Below are 20091 nucleotides of genomic sequence, written 5' to 3' on the forward strand. Positions count from 1 at the left end.
TCTCCGCCGTGGGTGGTAGTGGTGGTGAAAGCTTTATTGAGTCGTTTGAGCCTTATGCGGTTACACCTTAGGAATGGGTTGGCTCTTGGCTGCGTGCAGTGGTTGGGAGCTGGTGCTTCTCAGCGACGACTAAAGCCCAGTCCGTTAGCTGTTTTTGCACAGCCGGATCAGAGCTGGACACCGCAGCCTCCCATCGCTCGAGGTCAGTGAGTTGCCAATCAGCAGGTAGTCGGAGCCCAGAGCATAAATATACAATGTGGTGGAAATCCGCTTTAGGCGCACCGCAGAGTGTGCACTCAGGCGAGAAAAGTCCCGGGTGTATTAGTGCTAGATGGGCGGGGGAGAGGAAAATGCGGGATTGTAGCTGGCGCCACGTCACCTGCTGCAGTTTGGTGAGAGATTTGTGTGGTGGTGGATACCGGAGTCTTTCCTCTCTGTAATGAAGGGAAATTTCATGATATGAGACCATGCGCTCGCGAGCGCCTCCCCAGTTGGTGGCCGGCCCTGCTCGGCTGACGAATCCTCGAGCTAGAGAATGGGCGGCCTCGTTTCCGGGGTGACCCGCGTGAGCAGGGACCCATAAAATTTGGATCGGCCTCATAAGGGGGGAGGGGGGAATCCGAGCTAGAAGTCGTGAAGCCGCGCCCGATATGCGTCCGCGGGTGAAGTTGCGGACCGCGGTCTTCAAATCACTAAAGATGTGAGTGGCAGAGGTGGAGGAGATAGCCAGGGCAATGGCTGCCTCCTCGGCCTCCATAGAGGAGGTGGCGAAGACCGAGCCAATGACCTGCGGGATCAGGGAGTTGGAGACGACGCTTATGGCGAAGGCTGGGGATGAGGAGTAAGAGGCGCCGTCGACATAGACGGTATCTGTTCGCGTGCCGTAATGCTTGTCAAGAGCCTCCGCACGGGCCGCTCTGCGAGCCATGTGGTGCTCCGGGTGCATGTTTTTGGGGAGGGGATGTACCGTGAGTAGACGGTGGATGTGGGGTGGAAGAGTGTTCTGCGAGAGGCAGTATCCAGGGGCGTTGAGGCCAATGCGGGTCAAAATGCGTCGGCCAGCAGCGGTGGAAGAGAGCCGCTCGAGTTGGGCCGAGCGGTGAGCCTCATTAAGTTCTGCGAGGGTGTTGTGGACCCCCATGTGGAGGAGCCTTTCGTTTGATGTGTATTGGGGTAGGTTGAGGGCCGCGTTGTAAGCCTGTCGAATAAGGGCATTGACTTTATCTTCTTCTACCCGGGAGAGGAAAAGATAGGGCAATGAGTACACTACCCTACTGAGAACGAAGGCTTGTACTAGCCGTCTGAGATCATGTTCGCGCATGCCTCGGTGTCGGTTAGCTATGCGGCGGATTAGTCGTACCGTCTGGTGAATGGTGGCCGTGAGTTTGGAAATAGTGGCAGTGTTCTTGCCATTGTTTTGAAGGAGGATACCAAGGATGCGAACCTTCTCAACCTCGGGAATGGGATTGCCGTCAATGGTCACTGTCAATGTGGGTTGAGGTCCGATATCCAGTCGTCCATTGGGGGGGGGGGGGAGGACGAGGAGTTCAGATTTGGTGGGGGAACAGGCTAAACCGACTTGGGCTGCACAGGCTGCCACTATGTCAGCTCCTGCCTGCAGTGTCTCTTCCATAGCGCTAACACTGCCTGTGGTGGTCCACAGTGTGATGTAGTCCGCGTAGAAAGAGTGCGAGAGAGTGGGAATGGAGGCCAGGGCGCGTGCTATGGGGATTAGGGTGATGTTGAAAAGGAGGGGAGAAAGGACTGATCCTTGGGGGGTGCCTCGGCTGCCTAGGGGGAATGTAGGTGAGGAAAGAGATCCGAAGGTTATCTCAGCTGTGCGGTGGCGAAGAAAGGCCGCAATGTACTGATGTGTGCGTTTGCCGACCTGGAGTGAGGACAGCGCTTCCAGGATGGCCACATGGTGTACATTGTCAAAGGCTTTGGTTAGTCAAGAGCTAGGATGGCACGAGTGCGTTTAGCGTGTCGGGGGTGTAGGACATCTTCTTAAAGTTGTAGCATTACGTCTTGGGTGGAGAGGTGCGGGCGAAAGCCGATCATGGTGTCGGGGAAAGGGTTGTTGTCGTCCATATGGTTCTGGTGTCTACCAAGGACGACGTGTTCGAAGAGCTTGCCTAAGCATGAGGTGAGGGAGATAGGTCTGAGGTTCTTGATTTCGAGAAGTTTGCCTGGTTTGGGAATGAAAGTGATGCGGGCGTGTGTACACTGCGCTGGGAGTGTGCCATTACGCCAGCATTGGTTGAAAAGGTCCTTAATTGCTTTGATTGATAGGTCATCTAGGTTACGGAGCATTTTGTTTGCAATTCGGTCAGCTCCCGGAGCCGATGTTGTTCGAAGACGGTGCATTGCCGCTCGGACCTCGGATGTGGAGATTTCATCATCCAAGGCCGGGTTAGGAGCACCGGTGTAGGAGGGTAGGGGGATGGGCGTGCTGGTGGTAAGGTAAAGTCTTTGAGAGCCTGAAGGAGGGCGTCGTCCTCCAAAGGTAGCTGGTGTAGTATGCGGGTAACGTTCTTGCGTTGAGTGGCCTTTGTGTGACCTGGATCTAAGAGAAAACGCAGGAAGGACCAGGTGTCTTTGAGACCAAGATTGCCGCTCATGCGGTCACACAGCTGCCCCCGTTGCTGGTGAGCAAGATTGCTGGCATGGCCCTCAATCTCAGCAACGACGCGGGCTATGCGCAGTTTCAGGGATCGGTTGTGTTTTTGAGCTAGCCAGCGCTTTTGAAGGCTGGCATGGGCTTCTCACATGTGAAGGAGTCGGCTATCCGCTGCCGCTACTTCTTCCGGCTCGGGAATGGTGGATGTTGCTTGTTCTACATGTTGCGTTAGCGAGGTTGCCCAAGCGTCGAGATCCGCGATTGTGTCCGGGGCCGTCTGCCGGAGTCGGCGAAACTTATCCCAGTCGACCACGCGGACTGCATGTCGCTTGGGCGGTGCGAGAGAGGAGATACTGAACTCGGTGCAGAGGATGTAGTGATCGCTTCCGAGGGAATGTATGGTGTTGGTCCAGCGACCATCTCTGATGTGTTTTGAGAGTGTGAGGTCGGGGCTGGTGTTGTGTTGGACGCTAGATCCAATGCGGGTGGGGAAGGAAATGTCATTGAGGAGTGAGAAGCCTTCATTTTGGACAAAAGTCCAAACGGCTGTGCCTTTACGACAGTTCTTGCGGTAGCCCCAATGATGTGGTTTGCGTTTAAGTCACCCACAACCAGAAGGGGACTGCCTGAACTCAGGACAAGGGCTTTGCGCATAGCCTCAATGAGGGGGGCTGGAGGGCTTTTAGGTGGGCTGTAGAGGTTGAGAATGTAGAGGCTGGTGGTCTTGCGTGTGCGGGGGAGGAGTTCGAGTAGGATACCGTCAATGTCGGCTACCTCTAGGGGATGCGCAACGGCGGTAAAATTACGGTGGATTAAGGTTGCTGTTCTAGTTTGGGGTTGGTTGGTGGGTTCGTATACGGTTTAATTCCTGAGTTAAGCAGAGACCAGAGTTTCCTGTAAAGCAATGATCGTTGGGATTTCTCCGGGGGGAAGGTTTTGAAGGTGGAGTTGCAGGTTGTCCCGTTTAGCACGGAAACCCCTGCAATTCCACTGCCACACTCTAATGCTGTGATGTTTCGCAGCCATGTTGAGCGATTACGGAGGGATCGGAGGGCGTGGGGCGCTGAATGCGACCTCTGGAGAAAAGCTCGTTTACCTGGGTTTGTAATTCAGAGTATGAAGCTTCTTGTGCGCATTGGCGCTTTTCAATGGCTTCGAAGCGGGTGGATATATTAGTCATCCAGCTAGCTGTGTCTGAGCGGAGAGAGTGCAGAGCACGTTCGAGCGTCTGTAGTGACGTCGTTATGAGTGCGAGCTGCTCGGCAACCGGCTGAGGCGCCAGTTCATTCTCAGTATTGGATTTCCTTTTGGTAGGAGGACTGCGTGTGGGTGACGTGGCGCGCGAGGGTGAGGCGGATGAGGATCCAGGAACGTCGGGACGTGCCCGGGGCTGCACCACTGGCGGCAACATTACCGGGGAGTGATCTCGCCTTAAAAGGACCTGTGATTGCTGTTTTAGTTCGGAAATTTCGCGGCTTTGGTGAGTTAACTGTGCTCTGAGCTCCGCGTTTTCTTTCTCGAGCGAAGAAAGTTGCGGACGCCAGCTCACCTGTTTCTCGATGTTCTGGTCTTTTTGCCCTGTGAGTGGCGGGAACGACACCGAACGGCTTCGATGGCGGCCTTGTCGGGAGCTTGTTCTCGAACGGCTTCTGGACCTTGAAGGGGATCGGTGGTGACTTCTTGAGTTTCTGGAACTCTTGGGTGGAGACACAGGGGGTGGACTCGCTGGTGGTGTTGTCCGGGTGGTGGATTTGGCAGTGTTGTTGCTTGAGTTGCCGGAGCGGTCGAAGCGGACCTTGCAGCGCCTGGTCCCCGTGAAGTGCGCTCCACCGCAAAGTATGCACTTGGGTGTGCAGTCCGGCGAAGATTGGATTTATTGTTGGCTTTAGCGTTGGCTTTATTGGATGGGCTATGCCGCAGCGTGGACAAAGACCGGTGCGCTCTTTTGGGCAGACGTCGGCACGATGTCCTGGCTTGCGACAGTTGAAGCAAGCCTCAACTTTAGCCTTGAATGGGTGGCAGGAGTAGACGGCGCCGTAGAAGTTCAGCTGCCGTGGGACTTCAGTGGTGTTGATGAAAGTCACCAAGATGGACTTGGTGCGACCAAGCTGGCGTGCGTCGGCGATGGTGAAGGTGCTGCTTGGGTTAAGAACCACTAGGTCTTCGAATATCTCCTCCTGAGACTGGTTGTACACGGCGTTGTACAGGATTCCCTTGATTGCGTTGTCGGGGGCAGCGACATACGCCTTCATCGGGTACTGTTGGTCGTTGAGTTGTAGGCCTTGGAGCTGAACGTATCGCTTCATTCGGGGTTTGGAGGGAGTACTCACAGTGAGAGAGTTGTTGTGTGGGTCAATCCGGAGCTTGTCTTGGCTCCTCGCTTGATTGTAGTCAATCTCTGCTCCAGCGCAGAGGATCGGGAGGAGAGCACCTCCGTTGATGGGTCGAAGATCGAGGCCCCCGCGCGGTCGGAAAACAATCTTGAAGTCCGTGGCTGGTAGCCGGGGTAGAGGAGGGTGTTTTTTCAACTTCGGCGAAGCAGACTTGCCTTGCGGCGGGGCGGCAGGCTTGCCTGGACCTGCCGGGGATCCGATAGCGCTGACGTGTCACTCGCCGGCGCTTGCTTCAGCGCGGGGTAGATCTTGTTGCGGGCCCTAATGGCTCGGGACCAGCGTGGGTCATCCTCAAATTCTTGGGGCGAAAGCTGTTCTCCCTCGACGTGCTACGGCATCTTGCGACGCGTACCCGGAGGTGAGACGGGGCGATGAGCAGCCGGCGGCGTTCGTTAGGCCCGGCGGCCCGGGCCAGCCCGGCGTCTGAGGAAAATCGACGAAAAATAGGAAAATCTATACGGAAATGATCCAAACATGGAGCAGACCGGTACCGGGCACCTTCACAGACCGATTCTGGTAGAATTCAGACCATTCGCAGTCGATTATCCGCCACGAAGAGTGAAAAATAACGGAGCCTATCTGGAGCGCGTCCGTATTCTCCGGAGGCAAGCGGCGTTCCCAGAAAGATATTGTCCCGCCGTGGGTTCACTCCCCGTGGTAAGTGGTTCTTGAGGGAAAGGGAAAGGTTGGCGCTATCTTCTGCAGCCCTTGAGGGAGCACGGCTCAGCGCCCCGTGAAAGCGCGCGTCCCTCGCGCCCTTTCACTCGCACATACAGCGTTCGGCGGCGCGCGGCGACGATTTCATCTCCACTGACGTGATACGGAATCTCACGGCGACGGTGACGACGACGGCGACGCCGACGGCAGAAATCTGCTGGAGTGTCCATTTAATTGCTATCGTAATAAAACATCCTGTGTCGCAAGATGTTTGCGGAAGCCATACATGTACAGCGACAGGAGATTCTGTCTTTCGATATAATCGGTTAACCTCGTGAGTATCACTTTTTCAACCAGCTTCCCAAGACATGACGTAAGTGAGATTGGCCTCAGGTTTTGAATATTTTTCTGTTTTCCCGGTTTAGGGATAAGGACTATGCTTGCTTCCTTCCATTGCTGTGGAATCGTACCAGTTTCCCATATGTCCTTGTTGAAGTAGTTTACTAGTCGTACGAGTTGATCATTGCTGAAGTTGCGCAGCATTGCGTTGGGGATGCCGTCCTCTCCGGGTGTTGTGTTTCGTCTGATGTCCTGCGCCGCTGCATATAGTTCCGCAACCGTAACGGGCGCATCTAGTGGATCGTTTGTTAGCCCTTTGTAGTTGAGAGATTCGACGCTATCACCCCCTGTTTTATTTATTTATTTATTTATTTAAAAAAGTCACAGTTTCGCCCTAAGGGCGAAGCAATGAATGCGATAGCAACACAGCAATGTCATACGAAGTAAGGTGAGCGGCTTTGGTAGCAATGTGAATTGTAGTAAACATGAGCTGATTGAGTAAGAAGGTGTGCTGCGGCGTAAGTAGACCGACATGAAGAGAGACTCGATGGCCACGAGAAGGCGCGTGTGAAACGGTGGTGTTGATGAGAAGCGCTTCCCGTGGGCAGCGCGCGTGCGAAGGGACACACCTGTAGCGCTGCACTGCCGATCCGGGCAGCATTACATGTGTAGCGTGCGTTGGAAAATGTGGCCCGACTATTACTAACTGAATAAACAAGCGTGGTGTGAGCGCGCACAAACAAACATGAATAGATCACACTGAATGACTGCAGACAACGACTGTCAAAACGCTGGCAGCAAGCCCATACGTTGCAACGGGCGAAGGTACGTGCGGTCTATCGCTTCAACAGAAACTGAGCGGCGAATGCACAGTGCATAAAGGTCAGAGCCGTGTGGAGATAAGAGACGGTGCGGCGAGCGACGAGCGCGGTTGGTGACAGAGGCGAAGTGCCCCCCCCCCCCCCCCCCCCCCGCGCTCCCTCCGGCGCTGGCTTCCCGCTTCGTTGCTTGCGCGTGGGAGATTGAGTGCGTTCGCTCTCCGTGATAGCGCGCGTCCCCGCACGCTTCCGCTCGGGCATGCGGCGCGCGGTGAAGATTTTATCTATACGGAACCTCACGGCGACGGTGACGCCGACGGCAGAAATCCGGTTGAAGTGTCCATATAATTGCTATCGCAATAAAATACCTTACAGGCCCAAAGGGCATTGAGTAAGGGGGGGGGGTTACTTAATACAATGAAATCATACGCAAACTAGTATAGAACAGGGTTACAATGCAAGTGAACATCAAAACGCAACGCAACAGAGTAAATTGCAAAATGTAAAAGAAGTTTCCAACGCAAGTGAAGAAAAAATATATATATGCTGCACAAGGACGTACTTGTCCCTGAGGGCTTGGGTCAGCGTATCGTTGTTACTTTTGTATTCACCTACTAGGGTGCGTATTGTTCTCGTTGTTGCCGTTTTTGTAGAGTCCGGGTCTATCATACTACACAAGATAGCCCATGTTTTAGCGGTGGATAGCGTCCCTCTTAGTGAATCGCAAAATTGAAGCCAATTTACTGCTTGCAGCTGTCTGGCATACTCATTTGCTTGTTCCGTTACGGTTGCTATCCTTGCCCTAAGTTTTCTGTTCAGTCTTTGGTTTTTCCAGCGCTTGGTTAAGCTGCGCCGCCCCTCCCACAGGTGCAGTAGGTGTGGGTCGACTGCAGGGGTTTTCGCGTTAATTAATGTTTCTTGTTGTGGCTTTGTGTGCGACTTTGAGTTCCTTTGCCCAGTCCTCGGCAGTGTTGGGGGGTGTTGTGGACATTGGATATTTTCTGCACGCCGTCCAGTTAGTTACTTTGGCCTGCTTTGGTGCGCGTTTTATCTTGGGTGTGGTCATTGAATAGCTAATAACATAGTGGTCACTACCCAGATTTTCGGCTAAATTCCTCCATTGTCCATCCGCTATGTTTAATGTGATGGTTCGGTCGGGGTAGGTGTCCCCGCACACGCTATTTCCTAGTCCAGTGGGTGTTAGTGGGAGGGTTGCTAGCTCTAGATCATATTTGTCTGTAATTTCTACCAGGTTTCTGCCTTTGGGCGTATCTCGTCGGTATCCCCAATTTGTGTGGGGAGCGTCGAAGTCGCCTAGGAGTATAAATTTGTCCTTTACTTCTAGGTGGCCGAGTGCGTATTCAAGAATATCCGCAAACTCTGGTCGACGTTCCTTGGGAGGGCTGTATATGTTGCAAATAAAGGTCTTTGCTCTCCCTTTCTTCGTTGTGTGTATTTCAATGATTTGATGCTCTGTTGTGCATTGGGTGACATAGTGTGCGCTCACCACTGTCCATTTGTGCACTAATGCAGCAACCCGCGGGTATTGCTGATTCGTAACTGTGTAGTAATCCCTCAGCTTGACTGTACCCTTCCCTATTTCTTGGAGGCATATAATATCAGGTTTGCTGATGGCCGAATCGATGTATATCTCTAGCGCTTCCGCTCGTCTTTGGAAAGAGCGGAAGCGCTCTGTTGTTCCAGTGCCATATCTCAGCGGTGTCTGCGGTTCTGGGCGTTTTACTGGCCATTGTTGATCACACTTTCGACGTCCGTCGAGTCCGAGATTATACAATTCTTGGCTTTTCTTGCCGACGGTGCTTTGGCGTTGCTATTCGCTCTTTTACGTAGTGGCCTTTGCCGGGCTAGCGTTTCTTCTACGCATCCTTTAAGTCCCTGTAAATCAGCGTATAATTGTTGTTGGAAGTTTTGGATGCTTTGCATCTGTTGTACCAGGAGTTGTAGTGCTTTGTCCATAGAGGGCGTCGCTTTCATGTGTTCTTGTTGTTTTGACGCATGTGTGGGCTTTACTTGTACCGCCTTAGTTGTGAGTTGGCTTTTAAGTGTGGCGATTTCCAGTCTAAGTTCTTCTAAGCTTAGCTTGAGTTGTTTGTTTTCGAATACGATTTTTTGGTATTCTGGGCTGGATATTATGGGAGCCGTGGTAGAAACCATCCCCGACCAGCTCCCCTTGTTGTTGGTGGGTTCCTTCCTCCTTGTTGGAGTGAAAGATCTTTACCTGGACCCTGTATCAGTGGGTTGGCGTTTGGAAGTGGGGTAGTCTGAAGAGTCAGAGTCCGTATCTTGTCTTCTTCGTCGCTCTCTTGATCCAGATCGCTCTTGCCGTGGCGATGCCGCTTGTAGGTCTTCCTGTCGCTTTAATGGTGGCCAGTCGGCGCCTTTCGTGTCGTCCGTGTTGTACCAACGTGGCCTCGGTGGAGATTCCTTGCTCGGAGCTTTGGATATTCTCGATGATCATTTCCTATGCGTTTTATTGTTCTGCTGCGGCTTTTTGAGCCGTTTCTTGCAATCCTTCGAGCCGGAAAGGTACTCCTCTCCACAAGTGGTGCAGGTGGGTTTACATTCGTGCTCCCGCTGGCTCTTTAATGCCGCATCTGTTGCATACTGAGGTATGAGGTTGAGGACACACGTCCGTCCTGTGGCCTGTTTGTATGCACGCCTTGCAGAATTGTACTGTATTTTTGAATGGGTGACAGGGCATTTCTCCTCCCATGTAGTAAACAAAGTGTGGTATTATGGGGCCATAGAAAGTTATAATTGCTGTCTTTGATTCCCCGAGCATGCGCGCTCGTAGTATCTCCACTTCTTGCGTTCTGATGCGCAGGTTGGCTTGGAGTGTTTCCGGACTCGTGTGCGGTGACAATCCGTGCACGACGCCTTTCTTTGCGTCTTCTCCGGCCGTCACGTAAGCCTTTACTGCGTGTTGTTTGCCGTTGATAACGAGCGCCGTTATCTTCCTGACTATATCTGCTACCTCTTGGGGGTAGATATGATAAAGATGTTAGATCCTGGCCTTAGTTGTAAAAGGAAGTGTTCCCCTCTCACCTTTCTTTGCGTGGCGATGATGACCGCTTCGGAGATCTGCGGTGCCGTCAACTCTTTGATTGGTAGCCCTTGATGTGGTCGGACTATTATTTTGCAGTCTCCCTTTGGTAACGGAGGTGGTCTGTTGGCTCGTGACTTTTTCTTCAACGGCGGTTTCTTGGGTGGTCCGAGGTGCTGGCTCGACGAGTCATAGCCACTCCCTGCTCCCACGGTTTTCCTTCCAGCTCTTGCAAGAGCCTTCTTCTGGCGAATGGTTAACACCATTTGCCAGTCTTCTTCTTTGTCCTCGTCTTGCTCGATGCGTGTGGCAGGCGTATCGGTGTCGTGTGGGATGATGTTATCCCCTTCGTCGGTGTCTTGGCACTCCATTTCTTCCCGGTCCAAGTCCGAGAGCGCGGCTTGTGGTTTTAGTCGTTCGAGTGAGCTCGTAGCTTCAGCATAGCTTGGTTCAGGCGCGTCCGCCGTAGCGTTCGCCGCCGTCGGCGTCGCAGCTCCGGCTGCAGCCGGCGTCGCCATCTGTCACGGCAGCGCGCCCGGCGAATCCCGCGCAGCAGCCGACGCCGTAATGGGCATAAGTGTTAGCAATCCGCACACGCGTGGCGGGCACGTCCTGGCCAGTATTTACGAAAAGGAGAAGAGCTCACCGGTAACAGTGGTGTCCGCAGAGTCCTTAGATGTCGCCTAGGTGAGAAGCAGAGCGGTTGGCTCTGCATGGAGCTCCGCAATTGTCCATCTTTTGACCAGTTTTTCCTACGATGTGCTGAATTTCGTGTGGGATACGTGATTCGGGAACAGCTGACAATGAGAACCACGACAATGGCTAGTTTTATTGCGATAGCAATTATATGGACACTTCTACCGGATTTCTGCCGTCGCCGTCGTCGTCGCCGTCGCCGTGAGGTTCCCTATAGATAAAATCTTCGCCGCACGCCTTATGCCCGAGCGGAAGCGTGCGGGGACGCGCGCTATCACGGAGAGCGAACGCACTCAATCACCCGCGCGCAAGCAAGGAAGCGGGAAGCCAGCGCCGGAGGGAGCGCGGGGGGGGGGGGGGGGGGGGGGCAATTCTACGCTGCCAACAACCGCGCGCTCGTCGCTCGTCCGCACCGTCTCTTATCTCCACACGGCTCTGACCTTTTCGCCGCTCAGTTTCCGTTGAAGCGATAGACCGCACGTACCTTCGCCCGCTGCTGCGGCGTATATATGCGCTTGCTGCCAGCGTTTTGACAGTCGTTGTCTGCAGTCATTCAGTGTGATCTATTCATGTTTGTTTGTCCGCGCTCACACCACGCTTGTTCAATCAGTTAGTAATAGTCGGGCCACATTTTCCAACGCACGCTACACATGCAATGCTGCCCGGGTCGGCAGTGCAGCGCTACAGGTGTGTCCCTTCGCACGCGCTGCCCACGGGAAGCGCTTCTCATCAACACCACCGTTTTACACGCGCCTTCTCATGGTCATTGAGTCTCTCTTCATGTCGGTCTACTTACGCCGCAGCACACCTGCTTACTTAATCGGCTCATGTTTACTACAATTCATATTGCTACCAAAGCCGCTCACCTTACTTCGTATGACATTGCTGTGTTGCTATCGCATTCATTGCTTCGCCCTTAGGGCGAAACTGTGACATTTTTTTAAGCGATTCTCAAGCATCACCACTCTCCATAAAAATATACACGTTTGCTTAGCAAATGCCGTTTTAGTATATCAGGTACAAGAGGCTTACACTTTTGCTAAAGAGGACAGCATGATATAGTACTCCAGTGGGTGCCTAGTTATTGTGGAATTGCAGGGAACGATGCTGTAGATGTTTTAGTTCGCTAGGCTCACAAAATGATAAAATTTAACGTCTTCATTTGCCAAATGAGATGCCCGTTGCGCTATTAACAAAACCTGCGCCCCAATTACAAAAGAACCTTCGTTTAGTAATTGGGCACCATGTTCAGTACTATTCAGGATAGACCCACTTATGAAGTGCACCATACCGATAAAAGTCAAACGCGCTATAGAAAGAATAATACATAGATTACGACTCCGCACAACTTGCACGAAGTGCTTCTTATACAGGATCGGAAAAGTGTTAGCCCACTTTGTTTCTGTGAAGAATCCAATGAAGAAATAGAGCACCTTCTCCTACACTGTAACAAAACTTACATATTACAAAATTACATATTGTTCATAGAACACCGTTGTCATTCTTGGGTGCGTGGCCAACAGAAACATCCGATATTAGGGCAGTACGTGCATTTGTAGAAATTCTTGATAAAACGACAATCGCGGAAAATTATTAGGGTTTTAAAACAGCTTGGAAGATGTAAGTCTTCTTAAGAGACTTATTAACGAACATTAATTCAGGCATATGCATCGACGTTTGCGAGACTTGTGACAACATAGATCTCAGATATGTGACCTTGTACCTACATTGTTCTCTGCAGTGAACATAAATATAGGCTGCTGCTGCTGCTGATGATGATGATATAATGTGGCGTATGGCATATTCTCAGAATGTCCATGCTTCTTTTTTTATCGCAGATAGCATTGCTATTGTGTTCAAGCTGATGAACCTGGAGTGTGAACTAGTAGTTTTTGTGTCAAGGCTCGTGAATTACTCGTGGGAACTAGTTTTCGAGTGCTTTCGCGTTGCCATGCCTTTGTTATTACAAGAGTACGCGTTCATCTTTTTAATGCACGCTGGAGGGGAGGAGTAGCCGGCGCGTCCACGAGGCGTTTGAATCGGAGCCATTCCACGTTGTGTAGGTGGATGAGCTATACCTATGTAGGTATAGCGCACGACGCAGAGCACACGACTTGCGTCATCTTGCATGGGTAGCCAGTCGGGAACGATCTTCGGCGTTTGCTACCCGCCGCCGCCGATTGCATTCTCGCACCTGTTCTCGCCGTTGCTCTTCGTAGGCGCGCTGATCCTCGGGAGTGCGCACTACACGCGGCCTCCCCGTTACGACGACAGAAGTGAAATTCAAAACGGAAAACGGCAGCTTGTCTTGCCGACAACGCACGACGGCGCGGCCGCCCCGGGAGATCGGAACGAAACTAGGCACGCACGAGATTGGAACGACGACAAAGCGAGGGTGGTGTGAACGTAGACATGGCCGACGGGGACCGCACAGCGGTAAATCTTTGAGAAACCTTTATTATCTACGAGAGAGTCTACTGATCTTGAAAATGGTGCCTATTGATAACTAATTTACCCAAAAGCAAATCGAAGTGATGAGACGTCTATGGTCTTGCTTAGCATAAAGAGATTTTACATAAAATTTGGGACCTGAGTTGTTGCTTACGAAGTTGAAAAGTGCATGGAAGCCTAGCCGTATGCAGCTTCGCTTTAAAGATGAATGAAAAACAGACGTTCCAGCCCTCGTCCGAGATATCATAGAAAAGGCTTACCCGGGCAGTCCGCCGCTCTCCATCTTGTTGGCGAGCACGACGTCCTTGCTGTAGACGTCGTACTGCCACTGCCTCTGGCCCAGCACTCCGGCGAGCACGGCCCCAGTGTGTATGCCGACGCGCATGTCGACGCCGCTGCGGGTCTGGTCGCGCACCGACCGGATCGCCTCGACCATGCTGAGCCCCATGTGGACGCACAGCACCGCGTGGTCCGGCCGCTCCTCGGGCGCCCCGCTCACGCAGTAGTAGCAGTCGCCCAGGATCTTGATGCGCAGCTGGTGGAACTTCTGCGCACGGACGCCGACCAGGGAGCAGGCTTAGCCAGGCTCACTGGGACTAGAAAACTTCCCGGAGAGTTTAGTGGAAAGCACAAACCGGAACGCAGAAGCTGTAATCTAATGAGCGCCCTGAATGCCAACTAGCTAGGTTAGAAGCTATAGACCTAAGCTAAATCTCATATTTCACAAAATTAGGTTTACAGTATACGCTGTATGTCCGTGTACACTTACATTTGTACAATTTGATTTATTGCTCTTGAGTTATTGTTCACTGCTTCCACGGACGCTGCTCGTAAATACATAGATTCACTCGTAGAGTTCGGAGTCTTCCTCGCGTGTAATTTCGAGGGCGCAAAAACACATGTAATCACCTGCCACTCAGTCGCACTTAAACTCGCTCTGACGCATGCACGCTGCCGTTCACTGGCACTCGCCCAGGGTCAGACTCACGACCACTGAGGCTCACTTCAACACACTCAGACTGGAACTCACTCCACGTAGAATTCGCTCAAGGTCACTCAGACAGAGATTCACAGGCAGTCTCAGCCTGAGCGAGTCGAATGAGGAGTGAGTTCACCGACTAATGCGTGAGCGCCCGTATCGGAGTCGTAGGGTTCTCGTTTCAGAAAACTGGCAAATGACGAGATTTTTTTTACGTTGTCGAGGCGATTGGAGCGCTATGTTACATGAATTACGAGTCGGATTTTGAACTCGTAAATGTTTATCGCAGTAAAGGTTTATTGAGTTGGTGGAAAAAGATTACTAGTGTAGAAAATGAATGGAAGATGAGTGCTTGTTCTTTTTTCGAATGCACTGTTGTCCCACCTTTAACGATGCACTGTTAAGTGAACCGGAGTGGAAGCTGTCCGAATTCATGACGTCATGGTGTTCAGATGCAAGAGTATGCTGACACTAACTTACACGTGTACTTAGGTTTAGGTGCACGTTAAAGAACCCCAGGTAGTCCAAATTATTCTGGAGTCCCCCACTACGGCGTGCCTCATAATAAGATCGTGGTTTTGGCATGTAAAACCCCATAATTTAATTTTTTTACACTCCATCATCAGTAGGTACACGGAGGTCTCCCCTCTGTGTCCCGACTGCGGCGGAGTTAGCGATTTCAAACACATGCTCTGGGAGTGCCCCTCTTTACAGCACCACACGGACCACGCATTGATGGCTGACGCACTTTATTCATTGGTCAAGAGCCACGAATGGATTAATCAACTCCGGGCCGTCCAGAAGGCCCACGATGCGGCGGTGAGGCTTGGCCTTCCCGTCCCAACGTGGGAGCGGCCCGCAGTGTTGCCCCTATAAAAACGGGGTGAAGATTCTTCAGGACCTAAATAAATGTTACCACCACCACCCACTAGCTCAAGCAGTTGGTAAATGTCGTCCCCTGCCCAAAGGGTGCCGCATGACGAGAGAGAGACAGAGAGTGTGGGAGGAGGAGGAGATAAAAGCAGCGCGACACTCACATCGGACAGCTTGTCGAAGCGCGCGAACAGCTCGTTGAGCGTTCGCACCAGCTGCGCCGCCGGACAGGTGGACGAGAAAGCGGTGAATCCCACGATGTCGGCGAACAGGATGCTCACGTTTTCGTGGCGGCTCATGTAGATCTTCTTAAAGGGTCCCTGCACCACGGCGTCCAGGTCCTGCTTCAGCTCGGCCGCCACGTGCTTCGGGAGCACGGACAGCAGCAGGCGCTCTTGCTCCTGCGCGTACGCTCAGAATCAAGTCCCTGCGGGACACTACCCATAGGCACTTCACTGGCAATCGTCTCCCATTATCAGGTCAATGCGGGGATACGTATCCATGACAAATCGATTATGTTTCCTTTCGGGCAACGCTCACAGCAGTGGCGGTCGTTAGAATTTTTACAACGATAATCAGCACACTTATAGAGTAACGAATTTTCACTAAATATCTTTTTGGTAAGACACTATCGAGAGCAGTTTGTAGTCGGGGAACTGGGACCAGCCGTTACACCGTGCAGTGCTATAGCTACACCCCCACACCTCTAAGACACATCCCTTCCCTACCACCCCATCGGTATGCCACTGCTGGTGTGTATAGCTTATTGTTTGTGTATGTATTCTGTGCAGTGCTGTTAAATAACTTCGAATTAGACACACAGCCAGCCCTATCCCTGTAATTCGCTGCATGATCGACCTATAATTGACAGTGCCGTCGCTGCATTAACGAGCATAGGCAGTCAACGGCTCGCACAGCAATGTACTGCACAGCGGCGCAAATATAGTAACGCGTAGCGACTGAGGAAGCTTTGAAGGAAACTGTGACAAAACAACTGGCACTGAAACGCAATGTAGATCCCATCGGTGTTCATTCTTGTTAGAGTACGCTCCTCCAGGAGGAGAACAATTCCGATGAACTAATGCGCCAGCGCAATATGCATGTCGTGCACCGAAGTTCATAGCGAATATGTACTTTCTTTTTTTCTTTTTTTTGCACTGGCGCAATTTACACATGACTGCTCATTGGAGCCTCAGAAATGCATCGTATCTTGCGGTCCATTAGAAAGCGTGAATATAAAGACCGCTCTTTTGGTCCTATGAAGTGGGACATTTACAACCGCAGCTGCCAGAATGCAATCACGGCGCTTGAGTTTATTCTCAATCGAGAAAACATAAGACGCATTAACCTGGGGACAAGCAGGGTTACGAGGAAACTTTAGCTGAAGGCAATTGCGATTTCATTTTGTAGCGTTAGCTACACTGGCCTAGCCAAGCCCGTTTCGCGCGGCACATCAAGAGCCGTGCTGCGCATGCGCAAGGATCAGTGATGTCACACGGCTTGCGCACCGGAGCCACCGGAGCCACCGGAGCCGGCACCTCTCGCGCACTCCGCCGCCGCCGCGCGCGACTCACCGCCGCCGGTCTGCGCATTCCAGAGGAGTGACGTCGTAGCCGTGGTAGACGCACTGGCGCCGGCGCGCGCTCGCTGTGCAGTCGCCGTCTGACACTGCGCTGGAGCCGCTGCGCTTCTGACTGGCGTTTGCCAGTGTGGTATAGCCATGGAGAAGGAGAGCGCAATGCTTATGCCAGTCGTGTTGACGCTACAGAAGCTCGGGAGTCTGCATCTATGTCAGGAATGGGATTGCTGCCAGTGAACTGCCAAGCGTAGCGGTGCCTAAGGGTGAAGCCTGTGCCGTTCAGCTTGACGAAAGTGGTGTGATAATCGAAGCCATGTATGTGCCACCGAACAATTCCGTTAAAGACACTATAGACGTAGTGCCTACGTGTATACCTAGTCGGGCGGCAAGTGAACTGTGTGTGGTACCACGGCTGGTGACTTCAATCGTGCTCCAGACTCTCTTTGTGTTCCGTTGAAGGACAAGTTTAACCTCGACTTAGCCAGTCTTCCAACTGCACAGACGACCCAATGGGGAAGCACCATTGATCTTGTCTATCAGAGACAGCCAGACAACTCCAAATACTGTGTTGGAGCCATAGAGACGGCAGCGTGTTACTTCACTGATCACCGAGCCGTCTTTGTGGCAATAGAGAAGCAACGTGACGTTGAGCAAAAATAAATATACATGTGCCACATAATACGTATACCGCGTGTGTGTCATTGGAGCAGCAGTAAGCATGACAATCAAGCTAATCCTTGACAATCTAGACAACCAGGAAAGCTAAGAATAATCAGCTGAACCTTTGCTAACGCTACGTATATCCTGGCATAGCCGAGCTAAGCCACTGCAACTTTTTTCAACTACGTGTAAAACGAAAAAAATGCTCTCATTATGGACAAGCACTGGACCGATTTGAATACAGTAAAATACAGTGGACTGAATCAAAATTTTGATTTAGAGCCTCGAATGTTTGACAAAAATGGCCGTAACTCGGTAATTCCGGTAATCAGGGTAACTTGATAATTAATTACGTAACTCTCGTAATTCTGTAACTTGGTATAAAAAAGTCACAGGCCTGCGCGGCACACGCAGCACAATCACAGTGTAAGCTGGTGGAGCGGCTCAGGAGTAGGCATCACGCACAACAGGGTCTTCGCGGCAAAGTCTCTTCGCCTCGTTTTGACGAGAACGATCTGAACTGACCGCCCGGCGTCGACGGCGAGCTGCGGCTTGTAATGCTCTCTGGACAGGAGTCTGCTGAGCCCGATCAAGCCAGGTTGTAGCCACGCACGTAGATCTACGATTCGCTTCTTCAGCAGCGGTTTGCACCTTGCGAGGAGACGCCATAATGTGTACCTAAGAGGTACCCCGAATAAGTGGCGTACATCTCACATCCGTTGACCCGTGGCACGGTACGTTGTTGCTGTTGATGATGATCATCATGATTGTTTATTGGAATCTTCAAAACAGGCTGGTGACAAATAGTCACCTAACCTGCTTGCTTGGACCAGGTCCAGTTGTCGGGCACAGGTCGGGCCCGCTGCGTTTGCAGGCGCCTTACCTAGATGGCGCTACCATACCGGCGGAGGCTCGCGTCGTCTGCGCCTCCCTAGGGAGCATTTATAGGGCATTTATCCGCTGCCTGATAGGAAGCGTTGCCTGGCTCAGTGGTAGAGTATCTGACTCCCACGCATTGGGCGGGGGTTGGATCCCCGCGGGTGCCGGGTACTTTTTTCGCATTTACGGCGACTACGGTTACGGTTACTGGCGGCGGCGGTGGCAGCGGCGGCGGACACCATCGCGAACCGAAACGACTATTGGAAGGAACCCATAACAGCTTACGCTGTAAAAAGTAACGACGATGGAGTTTTGTAAAATGTGCCTCTTAGAACTTCTCAGGCAGACAAATGTGATGTATGAATCCACAGATTACGTGAAACTGTTGCAATGTTTACGACTGTTTTGCAAAATTCCTACTGACAAATTCGTGGTGTACTTGAGAGTGGCGTACAATACATCAATTTTCTCCGATTTAGACGTAACAATAAGTGCAATTTACAGAATTCCGGTGTTGGTTTTTATTTGTGAGTTAACGAGTTCGAAACCTTTTTTAAGTATTGCAATCTTGATTTATTTATTTACAGAGCACCTACATCGCCATAAAGGCATTACGTAGGGGGGAACAAAACATAACCAGTAATACAGAAAAGCTTTTGCACAGATATACTCACAAACAGACGCGCTACAACAGCATTTAGAGAGAGGCATACAAGTAATGTGAAACAAACATGTTTTCAAGATATATAGCAAATACATTTGTTTTACCTGAGCGCCGTCACAGCATAGAATAGAATAGTTCGTTATTTGACACATTTATACTATATCATTTGATAAAGTATTCCACTGTCTAATTGATTTGGGGAAAAAAGAGTAGCAAAACGTGTTTGTTCTGCAGTTATAGGCTGAGATCTTTTTTGTTGTTATCACAGCAAGTGGGTATATAATTGTTTCCAGAAGATAGATATAGCGATTGATACCTGTCTCACTATTATATATTCGCTGCAATAGTTTGAGCCTTAACTTCTGCCTACGCATATGTAGCAGATGCCACCATAAAGTGGCCTTCATTTCGGAAACGCTAGAGTACAGGCTGTAATTATTGCAAACAAACCTTATTGCTTGGTTATGTAGTTTTTCCAGTCTATTTTTTGAGGGGACGACGACGAAGTGATTCTATAGCTGAACGCTTGCACTGCCGTTCGTAGAGAGGCGTTTCGTGCAAAGAGAGGCGCGCTGCCGTTCGAGGTAACAATGTCGGCCTCGCCGCTCTCGCTGCTTTTTGGGCAAGGCTAAAGGTGACTCCCGAGCCACCCGAGGCGTGGTTCGAGCTGCCGAGGCTGCTGGCTGCGATCCCCTGTGCCCCTGTGCCCGTGCTGTTCGAGTCGTGTTGCGGGGAATAGGTCAAGTATCGGGCGGCTTATTTTTCTTTAGCTTTGTTTAGTACTTTCCTCTTATTGTGTAATTAATCTGATTGTGAGTTCCTAATGTCTCTTTCTTCTCCCGGCCAGAGGTCTTTCCTCTGTACGGCTTCACTTGCCAATAATGACATTCCCATAGAGGCTTTCTTGCGCAGTGGTATTCACAGCGTTCCAGTGGCCCTAGTGCCGACCAATGGGGGATACATCCGCGTGAAAAATCCAAAGGCGACTCAAGAAGAGCTGCGGAAAGCAACCCCGCACTTCCAAAGCATAACCGATGTTCGAAAGTTTGGCAAAGGGGGCATTCTATGCTGTTCGCCGGACCAGACCTGTGTCTCCGACCTTCTGCAGTGTGAAATGTTCGCGAATCACCCGGTGAGGCCTTTTATTCCTCCTCATCTAGCTTGCGTTAAGGGGCTAGTTCGTGGAGTCGATGCGAGTCTGTGGGCTTCCGAGGTCCTGGAGATGTTCTCCCCGGCAGGTGCCGTATCAGTCTACCGATGTTCACGCGTTTCTGATAATCAAGAGTCTCCACACAGTCGGTCATTGTCACCTTTGCAGGCACAACTAGGCCGTCAGAGATCAAGGCGTGGCCCTTAATATACAGGGTGGAAGCACTTTCTCTCCGCCCAGTGCAGTGCGTTCAGTGTTGGCGATATGGC

The 20091-nt window shown here is 51.6% G+C and overlaps 1 protein-coding gene across 4 annotated transcripts in view; it reads right to left on the reverse strand.

Moving 5' to 3' along the window:
* LOC119449210 (adenylate cyclase type 3) overlaps positions 1–20091 on the reverse strand; it is a 233067-nt gene that overhangs the window by 192864 nt on the left and 20112 nt on the right. For 2 of the 4 annotated variants that reach the window (XM_049666343.1, XM_049666342.1), the window contains exons 2-3: positions 15055–15291; positions 13299–13585 (exon numbers count right to left, since the gene is read on the reverse strand). The exons of 1 other annotated variant lie outside the window; for it this stretch is intronic. In XM_049666343.1, coding sequence (XP_049522300.1) covers positions 13299–13585; positions 15055–15291 — 524 coding nt within the window. The remainder of the gene's footprint in view (positions 1–13298; positions 13586–15054; positions 15292–20091) is intronic. One more of the 4 variants, XM_049666341.1, reaches the window with a different exon arrangement.

This window comes from Dermacentor silvarum, chromosome 4 (genome assembly GCF_013339745.2).
Source record: "Dermacentor silvarum isolate Dsil-2018 chromosome 4, BIME_Dsil_1.4, whole genome shotgun sequence".
Taxonomy (NCBI): domain Eukaryota; kingdom Metazoa; phylum Arthropoda; class Arachnida; order Ixodida; family Ixodidae; genus Dermacentor; species Dermacentor silvarum.